Genomic DNA, 11344 nt, shown 5'->3' on the forward strand with positions numbered 1-11344 from the left:
TCTGTCTCTTTGATATCATCTTTAATAAGTGATCAGTCATTTAATCACTTCTCTATATCTCTGTTTTTCAGTGCTTTGCAGAGATCATGATATCAGATTCTCACATTATCTTGATAGTCTGTAGTTGTAGAAGAGAGATAATCTCTTAATAAACAGATAATGTTCTTTACATTATCATTCTCACTGTATACATGTTGTAGCTCTGTGACATTCACTATTCTTCATATAATATCTTATATCTTTGTCATATCTTCATTCAATTTCTCATATTTCATATATTTGATTTTTCACACAGTGATCTTGATATCATATACTATCTTGACCTCTGTAGTGACTTCTTCTGAATACTCAGGTTTAAGAGATTCTTCTAGTTCAGAGAAGATATTAAGTTTATCAAGATTGATGAAGTCTGATATCTTCTTGTTCTTTACATATTCTAGCATATGCTTGTATCAAAGTTTTCAATCTTCAGAAATGCTAAGATGTACAGTTGCACTAGACATTGTCTTATCTATCATATCAGTTATATTGAATGAATTGAGGAATCAGTTCAAGTATTTGAGAATAGATATAATCAGAATTGAGAGTGTATAACAGTTGAGTATATTGAAAATGTATACAAGTGAGAATCTATTGTCTCAGTTTGAATGATAGTTATCAGTTTGAATGAGAATTGAGATCATGAATCAGGTATAACAGTCAAGTAGATTGTACTGTATACAAATGAGAATCAATCATCTCAGTTCAAATGATTGTTGTCAAATTTGAATGAGGATTGGGATCAGTGTATCATGCTTCTCTTCAGATGCTGCTTACCAGGCTCATAACTGTCGGAATGGTTGTCACAGATGAATATGTTGGAGACATATGAATCTTATGTGTATCAAGATCTGCTTGTTATATTATCTATACACTATCTAATATATCTATTTCATACAAAAGATAGAGCTATTTATAGTAAAATATATGTGCGAGCCAAGAGAGCTAGCATAAGCGAGTATTAGACAAGCATTGTAGTAAGCTGATGATGATGAGAAATATTGTAGTAATACGATGTTGGTGGCGTTCAGTAGTGTATAACCTCTTTTTCCTGACAGGCTAACAAGTGCCCTGACGTCCCAAGTCGCGCGGCGGCTGCGATGGTGTCGAGTTTCCAAGGCGTTTTAGTACGGGGTAAATGCGGCCGACAGACAATTGAGCGCTTGTGGCCAATCAATGGTTTGCTGGTGTTCTATTTTCCAACTCAACTGGTGCGCACCGAACAGTTCTATCACAGTAGTTCCCCAGTTTGTACCGACCACTAGGAGTTATGGGGCTATGAACCAAAATTCAGGAGAGCTTGTTGTGCAGAGTACTCTCGTTTCTCTTTCCTGCTGGGGGTTTGTCATATTGGTTTGGAAAGGTATCTTGAATCGTCGGAAGAAGGTGGCAGTTCTACAGGTGTGTTTTTATTATTTATTTTTTTAAGGTTCTAGCAACATAACTTCGTCTGTGAACACGCAATTACTTATAGTCTCTCTAGTGGACATATAATAAATATAAGTTTGATTGAATGGGGTCCGTGTCCGCATCCGGAACTCGACTTTGCGGAAATGGAGTTGGTAGCTTAGTTGGAGCCAAAACAGAGGATCCTTGCTTAGAGAAAGTATCGAGAAGAGATGAGGCGACATATGAAGAATCTCAGATACCATGAAGATCTCAATAATGATGATATGCTTCCAACCAATAACATTATACCTAGTGAGAAACGCTAGCAGTAGTAATTATATAGAAACTCGGAGTTCTCCCAATATCTAGTAAGTAGACATCTAGATATTCCCATCCAAGCCAAGATATCACTTTCCTGAAGCAATCGACAAAGTCAAATAGCCCCCCATGAAAAGTACTTGGCCGCAAGGAGCGATTCGAAGATGGCGATGACGGAGAGAAAGACTAACAAAATTTAGCAAAAGAGGCCGATGGTAGTGGGTAGTTACCCATGTATTGGGTTCCTTCCCCTAGTGATCCTTCTCCACATATCCATACATAGAATTTGAAATGGGAAAACGCAGGCTTGGCTGTAGGTTATGCCAGCAAAACCTACTACGTACATCCATGAGTCCATTGCTGGCTATCTAGAGATCGGCGACTTGGGGTTGTTGGTAGTCGATCCCTATGGTTGATGGGTACTGTTTGGATAACTATTCTGGTCACACATCTGTAATAATAATGGGAGAGCCAGCATGGATAAAGTAAAAAGAGCATAGATTGAAAGGAATTGAGTTTGACGAGAGTATGATGTGACTCCATTTCCGTTCCGTTCATGATCCTGATCTTATCTAGCCTGTCTATGCTTTGGAGATAGGTGACTGACTGCCCAACACCGGAGGCCATCCAAGTGTGTTGAGCGGAGCGTGATCATATCATGGATCGCCCCATTTCAACCAGCATAATTCCCCACAAATGCTCGTTTGGGGGCCATATAGGGGATCACAGTACAGTACTGCAGGGAATGTACGATGTAAGTACACTGTAATTCAGTGTTCACGAGAAAGAGGGCATTTCTAAGCTGTATTTTAGAAGTGGGAAGTATCGACTGCTTATCCCTGTGGAATAGTAAAATCAGTCTGTCAACGGAGGGGTGGAGCAGGGTGGGAGAGGAGTGGCTCCAGCAGAGAAGCATCCGTTCACCTCCCAACCCACCTATATTATTCAAAGCCTAGGATATCGCGATTGCGGATCAACTTTCACTCCCTCCCCTCCACCTCCACCCTCATAAAAACCCTCCAAAATGTCAAGTTGGTATCACAAAACAAGGGCAGCAGATAGACACCTCTGCCAAGGCAAGATACCAGAAATACCGACTAAACACAAGAATCAAAGAACCAATTGAAATCAAGAAGGATTCTAAAAAAAAAAATACAAAATAAAAATAAAGGCCCCTGTCTTAGAGCCACAAAACCTTACACAAGCAGGTATGGTTTGTGCATTTTCCGAAACTAAAAAGCGAGGCTAGAAGGGTTCCAGAAGGATGGGAGCGGCCCAATCAGTGAGCGCGAGAGTGTCTTCAGCTATTAATGGCTAAACTATTTCGGCGAGTTTATCAGCGACAATAAAAGTGGACAAATTCTATTTTGTCTGTTATCTGCCCTTTGCCTTTTTTGTTCCTCCTGGCGAACGCAACATCCCGGGTCAACCAAGCGGGGTAGAAACAGGAAATCGAACAGGGAGAGATAAGTCAATATCCCAAGTGGGAGAAAGCAGGTGAGGTGGATCAAGAAAGTAAAGTGAGGCAATGATAGCTGAAGTCTCAATAGGGTGATGGTCACATCTAGCCCTGTAGACCAAAAGACAAGCGTCAAGAATCAACAATATACGAGATCTGGTTTCCAGGGGAGAGGAATAAGGCTGATATGCAGAGTGAGACCACAATTCGACGCCCATTAACATGAATTCCAGATTCATATGAGCGCTCTACTTTTAGAGTGCTCGCAGAGCAGCCAGAAAAGTATATCCGTTTCTAGATGGAAGATAGATATCGCAATTACTTGTATCTGTGGTATTTTCAGCCCGGTGTGAGCATAATCTCCACCACAGAATAAAGAATAGGGTGGGGCTGGGAAAGCGGGAAGTATTCTTGGAAATTTTTGGGAGAAATAAATATAGCCATCAGAATGCTCTGAGCTGGCAGGCTTGAGGGCCTCATTCATCATTGGTTTGTTTTCTGTTCCCGTGGCTTCAGCCTCCAGGAGTATTCCTTCGCGATTTCCAAGGATGCGGCTCTGGCCGAAAACGGAAGACGCATGGAAGTCTTCTGGAAGGAACCGTACGAGGAAATGATCCGCAGGGTGTGTGTGGAACGGGCTGCTTTGGGTCTAGCGCGGGATGGTTTACTAGCTGGTACAAGTTTGAAAAGGTATGCATACTAATCACAAGGTGCTCTGGATTCTTAGATGTATAAGTTGCGTGATTGTATGGCCGATCTGGTGGTTGGGGTCCAATTCGCTAGAGTTTAAAATCCCGGGTTCCTTTGGCGCAGAATCGATATTCAGTCGGGGGATGGTGTCCACCGGGATGCTGTCATGATTGCCAACAAGCTCAAAGAATATCTGTAACCAAACGGGCCGGTTCGATGGCCCGTCAGGACGTCAGTTTGAAAGCAAAGGAGGAAGAAAATCGATGCCCCATGAGTTTGCTACGCTACGGGCACACTAAAGTGTGATCTTGCTGTTTGAGCCATTTATGCGAGTGCCGAGGAGAAGAAAAACAGAACAGAAAGTGAAAAGAGAAGAAAAGAAAAAAGAATCGAAAGTGTATACGGAGTACAGAGCGAAAATAAGTCAAGCCCGGTTGATGAATAGGCAAAAGGCAGACAGACATTACACAGTAGATGAAAGACAAGAAACAGCTAACTAGAGCACGAGACGAAATAATAGAGTTCCGGACGTTGCATGAGAGATGACAATACTAGTCCGCATTACTAGCAGATACGGAGAGAAGTACATTACATATATACAATACTTGGGCTCCTAACCCACGAGGGCGGATTGCATCTTCCTTGGCCTCAACCAACTATCATAACAACGGAAATATAAATAACTATATAACACTGCGATCACCCCCAGGGAAAAGAGGTTTGGAGCAATATAAAAGTAGGCTTGAGAGCGGACGAGCAGGATTCCTATTTCCAGAGTTATTTGTCGGTGAGTTGAATTGGTTTCTTTCCCTCATCTCCTTCTTGCTTTTACACTTCGTAAACGTATAACTACTCCGTACAGTACGTTTCCGCACTTGTTTTTGGCGCCGGGAATGGTTGTCAAGCGACTCTTCCAGGGCCAGAAAACAGAGTGCGTGTGTATAGCTCTGGGCCTAAGTTTGCAACTGCCTGTACACACGTCCCGTGTTCCCTGGTTTGCTCAGCTCCCAAACGCCACTCGCGCAAACCGGGCCGTGGAAGTTAAAATTTCCCTGGTGCGCCCACACCGCACCGCCTCCCGCCGCCTCACAACCTCAAATCTCCCCTCTTCAGCCCGCTTCAACCTCACCTCGAGCTCTTCTCCCACCTCGATTTTTATCCTCGATTTCCTCTTTGGGTTTTCTCGATTTTTCCACCTTTGATTAATTTTGCCTGATCCCGTTTGACATCTCTGCTCGACTGTTATCCCATCTACTCTCTTTTGTTGCAATTGCCGTACTCCGCTTCTTTTCGACTCATGTTCCTCTAATTATACCTGTCTCGGTTGAACAGGACAAACCCAGAGAACCTACGTTCATTCGGACTACTCTCCAGCCCAACCAATAGATATTCTGTCGGCGTGCGCCATCATGAGTTGCGATCCTTCGAAGCCGTTGTTCGATTTATAGCGTTTTGAGCGTATCGTCCCCTTGGTTGTTCGGCGTGCCTCAGCTTCTCTGGACGCCCCCAGTTCAGCTTTACTCCAGGCGTGGCCCACACTCAACACACCCCATATATAAAGCGGACGGAAACGGAACTTCCTATTCACTGCTACCTCCACTCTTAAAGACGGAATACACATCTACCGTAATCATGTTGATCAACGGCGAGAAGTGGGCTTGCGATGCCTGTATCCGCGGGCATCGTGTGAGCAATTGCCAGCATGCAGGTATGTGCGAAGCCAGTTTTGTACTCTCCCTAGACCCCGTAACAATTTCCCTTTCAAGCACAGAACGCCCCAATCAACAGTTATTAACTAACGCCAATAGATCGACCCTTGAGCCACATCAATAAGAAAGGTCGCCCTGTTTCGCAGTGCCCTCACTGTCGAAGTTTGCGGAAGTCTCGCACCACTCACACCAAGTGCGAATGTGGTGAGAAAGGCCATACAAAAGCTGAATGTCCTGTCAAGGAGCCGGGTGACACTCAAGGTGAGCCAACATACGAATGACCTCCTCATTTTATTCTCTTAACTAACTTGCCTATCAGCTGGAATTCGAAAACCGTGTTGCTGCGGCCATGGCACTCGCTGCATATGTGCTGCCAAACGAGACTCCAGTCTTGAAACTGTTCCCGAGCTGGGCACTCCTCGTAACGGAGCAGCTTCCCATCTGAGCCAGAGACGCCCTCATATCGCAACTACAAAAACGGACGATGCGCTTCCAGGATTCCCGACCCGCCACAATAAGCATAAAGTAAATGGCACATCTAAACGAGGGGTCCCTTACTCAATTCCTAGGTCCAACACTGTTCATGTTTCATCAGGTCTGGCGCGGCGTTCGGTAGACCATCTTCTTTTGCCCGAAGCAAGCGTTGAACAAAATGGGACACCAGCCACGGATTCGATTACAGAGGGTGTTCACCCAGTCCGTCGCGTGAGGTCGGAGCACGGATCCCCTACTCATGAGCCTTTGTTTGGTATCGACGATATGAATAACGACATCCCCCATCTCGATATTTCCCTTGCTCCGTTTGATCCGACAAACCCAGCCTCTGGTTTATTTGACTTTCAAAATCAGCGTTTCGATCAATTCTATTCTCCTGAGTCGGAAGCATTTCCCGAGACACCCAATTTCAACGTCCCCCCAGTGGACTGGTCTACGTTTGGGCTGTCCTACAACCCCAACGAGCTTCACACTGCATTTAGCCAACCGCCCTCGTACACAAGCTTTGACAACAATAATTTCAGCCACTCTAATCTCGCGCATTCCTCTTCCGGAGAGATCTCAGAAGTCGAAGATTTCGGTTTCGCTGCCGGTGCAGGGATGTCCAATCCTGACAACCTTGACGTCCACAGCGTCAGTGATAGATCGGAGAATGGTGTGTACCGCCTCGGCTCGTCGTCGTATGTGGACTTCTCACAGTCTCAAGTGCTCTCGCCAAACGACCTACAATCAGTCGATATCGATGCCTTCCTCAAGGCTGGCGCTGCGCTCAGCCAGCCACCGCAACCCTTTGACATAGTCGCTTCTTCGGCAAGGACGGGACTAGATCCTTACCCGGCCTCACAGGGGTACTCTCCTGCAGATAACCAGTCCTTCACGACAACTGTGGGTAGTGATGGCCTGCTCGTCTCACAGGGCGGAGCGTTTTTGTCTGCGGGATCTAGCGATTTTCCGTGGGACCCGGCAACATATTCGATGACTACCTCTGCAAACCATGGCGATATCCCTCTACAGCAACAAGGCCAGTGGTTCTGATGTGGATTTTTTTCATTGTTCACCTCCTGTTTCAGATTTTTTAGATCCGTTGGTTTGCGTTCTTGATATCTATTCATATATGTGCACAGCCCCAATTTCATACCCCCGGGTTTGACCTTTTGCCTTTTCATTTTAACTTTTGCATTACCGATACCGAGCTCACGACGTTGATGACGCCTGGTGTTATAGTGTTGATTCCAGGAGTTTCTGCAAATATCTATATATTGCCCCCTTCTGTTTCCGTTATCGCTTGCTTTTTCATGCGCAACTGATTTTCACGAATCTTTTTTGTCCTTATTCCATTTCTTTCAATTTTGTTTCTGATCGTTGTCTCCACCGTATAGAAATTCCTCAATCTTGCTTCCTCTTGCTTAGTAGACGGCGGACCCTTAGATCTTTTAGTGATACGTACGTGATGCTGACGGGATAGAACTTTTCGTGTTTGGATTTATCTACGTTATTCCATTATTTCTTATATATCCTTCCTAGCTCGTCGAGATTTTATTTCTTCTTTCATACTATTTTTTTTAGCCAAATTCTTTGCTGGATGAGATGACTTGGTTCTACCATTGCATTCGTTGAACATAAAACCAGACACATAGAATATATTCGCGCTGTATATACAACCATACCCCATCTCATTGTTGGTGTTTGATCCCTTTTCTAGTATTTTCATATTTTTCGTATTAATCTTGGAAGCGTTCATATATATATATATATGTACCTTATCAAAATCTTTTCTGTTCCTGGCCAGGCTACGTGACGTCATTTCCCCACACGCCCGCGGCACACCAAATGAACTCGGCAAAAGACCGCACCCGAGCCTGCTGACATCAGCCGCCCACCTTTCCATGCCGAGGTAACTGTCACGTGTGCCTGCTCCATTCTCGGCTTCCCGTCGCGAAAATTGGTGGAGAAAAGCGCCAACGACATCCAAACATCATTATCAGCGTCGCCAGTCGTCTTCTTGATTTCATCTCCTTTCCTACCTCCTATTCTTGTGCAGCATTCAATCACTGCGGAGAGGTAACTTTTATTGGCCGATCGCAGCATTATATCTCTCCGATTCTCGCGCCTCAGTCTGACACTCGCCCAGCCCAGCATGGTTGTCACGGCCCTTGCTCACCACCCGACGGTGGCCCATTATCTCAGATTCGTTGCTACTACGGGTATGATTGGGTTTCGATAGATTCGTTGAGAGCACTGTCACTTTTGCCATTTGTTATTATCCCCTTATCAATTGGGGCAACTTGTCATGACCCATACACAGAGAGGGAGCAGGGGAGCTCGTTTAATCCGGACACTTTCCCCATCCTCTTCCTCAGGCTAGATAGATAACCCTCTATCGAGCCACTCATCTATATATGCAAAACTCCTCATGAAACAGAATAACAACATCACTAACCTCACCCTCCCAAACACTGCATACAGTCGGCCGCGACAAAATCCTGCGCACCCTCCAGTACTTTTCCCGCTTCTACGCATGGTACCTATACCGCACCAACAACCCGCAATCCTCCATTGCACCCTTCGAAGCCATCAAGAAGCAATTCGCCCTCACCCGCAAACTGCTCCGTTTCGGCAAGAACGTCGAGCACTTCAAGGCCGCCGCCGCCCTCCTCGACTCTCGCTCGTCAACAGCTCCGGCCGACCCCGTACTCAAATACCTCGGCATCGGCCGCCAGCTCGGCTATGCCATCTACCTCTCCTTCGACATGGTGTTGTACCTAGATGCTGCGGGGATGCGCAAGTTGGCTAATGCGAAGGCGATGCAGGCGCGCGCGCTGCGCGCGTGGATGGCCGGATTGGTGTGCAGCGCGCTTGCAGGGGCATATTCGTTGTGGATCTTGAAGGAGCGGGAGAAGGCTGTTAATAAGAAAGATGGCGAGAGCGTGGTTGAAGGGAAAAAGATTCAAAAGTTTGTTGCCCCACCTATATATATATATATCTGTATCATCTGGACGGATTTTGGCCCGTTTTTGCTAACGGTGGATTCGTGAATTGTACAGAGAACGCACCGCTGTCGTTACCCAGCTCGTCTCAGATTGCTGCGACCTCACCATCCCCAGCACTACGCTTGGCTACGTGAACCTGGATGATGGCATTATCGGCCTTGCCGGTACTGTCAGCTCCCTGATCGGTGTACGGGCTACCTGGAGGAAAACTGCATGAATGTAGCGAATTTTATTTCAGCTTCGCTGGGACATGTGGGCTGTGTTTTTGCGAGCCAGTTGACAAAATCAAGTACCCCAAGGATGGAGTTTCCTATGTTGCAGGTATACTCCTGGCGAGCATTTCCCGAGCCGTGATTGATGTATTCCTCTTCTCCTATCTTTTACTTTTACTTTGCCCGTTATATCCTCTTATGACCAGCTCTTGGTTCCGGCTATTTATTTAGTTTTCTATGTTTAGTTCAGTTTCTTTTTCTTTATATTCTCTATCCTCTTGTTTCTGCTTTCCAAGTCAAATAAATCTCCAATTTTGTTCAGCACCTTCATTTACTCTTTTGCATGTACATACTTTCTTCATTGTCATGTATGGTTCCATCTACCTTATATGATTTAGTTCATTTTGATTTTAAGGCCATGAGCTTCACTCACAGATCTAATCCTCTGCTGAGTATAGAGTCTCTCTCAGATATAGAGATTCTCTGAATATAGAGTTTCCCCATGTTGACCGCGATGAAGGCTACACAGCTTATTAGCTCTACGAGGCGCTTCAGGTAGAGCCTGCTACAGTCACATGGCATGAACGAGAAAGTTGTAACATACGTTATTGATCTTTTCATTCATTATTATTATAGGAACTTCTTAACCGTGCCATGCTTACTCACTCTCTGTAGTGAGTGCACCACAGTGTACAGAAAACCACACTGTAAAGAAAATATTTTGAATATAGTAATCTTCAAAAATTAATTAATAATCATCATCATATCTATCTATAATATAAAGATTATCTATATACTCATTAGAAGATGTAGAATTCACTATAAGTTGAGATTCTATAGAATTATCTTGTTATGATTGAGTAGCTGTAGATTTTATAGATTTGATTTCAATCAATCAAAGAGTCTTATTGAATGTCTTTTTCATCTCATCTGCTCTACAGATTATGATCTTGTGATTGATATTCTTAATAGTGAGAACTTCATCTACTTACACCTGTCTGTGAGAGAATTTGATAATCTGATGTCTATTTACTTAATAATGATCTGCAAGTTCATTCTCACAGTGTATATTCAATTTCACCTGAATCATGCTATTCTTGAAGATCTTGTTCAACTGTCTTATCAAATCAGGTATAAGAGTATTCTTCATATCTTCTAAGATCTTGACTGCTGTATTAATTTAATAATGTAGTTTTATAACTGTCTCTGAGAAGATTAATTATAAGAAGACAGTTAACAGTCAATCTACAGATAACAGAATAAAGTGATTGTATATATCATTATCATTATCATATATGTTGAGATTCAGAGTGTGGCGGGCTGCGCCCGATCAATCATATAGACTATTTCATTACACTTCACAGATTCCAACCGCTTCATTCTTGAATGTGTATGCTCCGATTCGCAGCCATTCTCAATCACTGATCTTCAGCTGCTATGAACATGTACACTCTGATTCTCAGCCATTCTCAATCACCAATCCTCAGCTGCTATGAACACACATATATTCTTCCGCCTCAAAGCTCCACCGCATACACCACCACATATGTGTATAAATATTCACCTTAATCACTGATTCTCACACTTTCTCTTTCTTTCCTTCTCTAACATTTTTATCTTTGTTATATAAGACCTATCAATATTATACTGATCTATTCAGCATAGATCTCTTACACTAGAAAAACATTCATCATCTTCTTATTAGGAATAATTATTCATGCATCATCTTCTCATTAGAAATGATTATTTATCAAGAGATATTCAAATATATAACAATGTGTAAGAAATAGAGAAACAGTTAAATAGTTAAGTGAACACTGAGTCTTCAAATAGAAGCTTGCTTATCAGTCACTCTGATCTTATAACAGAATCTTACAAAGAGAGTAAGATTTTATAAGAGAATGTCAGTGAAAGATCTGAGAGTTCTGACACTCAGATGTATAAGAGATTTATATAATTACACATCTGACAATTGATATAATCATGTCTAATAGTAATATAAAACTCTTGAATGTGAGTATAGATATAATGTCACAGTGACTT

At 43.5% G+C, this 11344-nt stretch overlaps 2 protein-coding genes across 2 annotated transcripts; both read left to right on the forward strand.

Annotated features, from left to right (window-relative positions):
• Nucleotides 1–5527: 5527 nt before the first annotated feature.
• Nucleotides 5528–7134, forward strand: BDBG_04367 (copper fist DNA binding domain-containing protein; the record flags this gene model as incomplete). Its single annotated transcript, XM_002625452.2, has 3 exons — nucleotides 5528–5603; nucleotides 5704–5865; nucleotides 5924–7134. The coding sequence occupies 3 exons, from the start codon at nucleotides 5528–5530 to the stop codon at nucleotides 7132–7134; spliced, it is 1449 nt and encodes a 482-aa protein (XP_002625498.1).
• A 1102-nt stretch (nucleotides 7135–8236) lies between these two features.
• On the forward strand, nucleotides 8237–9306 carry BDBG_04368 (peroxisomal biogenesis factor; the record flags this gene model as incomplete). The annotated part of the gene is made up of 3 exons (XM_002625453.2): nucleotides 8237–8303; nucleotides 8566–9052; nucleotides 9144–9306. 3 exons carry the CDS (start codon nucleotides 8237–8239, stop codon nucleotides 9304–9306), a joined length of 717 nt encoding a protein of 238 aa, XP_002625499.1.
• Between the last annotated feature and the right edge of the window lie 2038 nt (nucleotides 9307–11344).

The sequence above is a fragment of the Blastomyces gilchristii genome (assembly GCF_000003855.2).
Source record: "Blastomyces gilchristii SLH14081 genomic scaffold supercont1.7, whole genome shotgun sequence".
Classification (NCBI taxonomy): Eukaryota; Fungi; Ascomycota; class Eurotiomycetes; order Onygenales; family Ajellomycetaceae; genus Blastomyces; species Blastomyces gilchristii.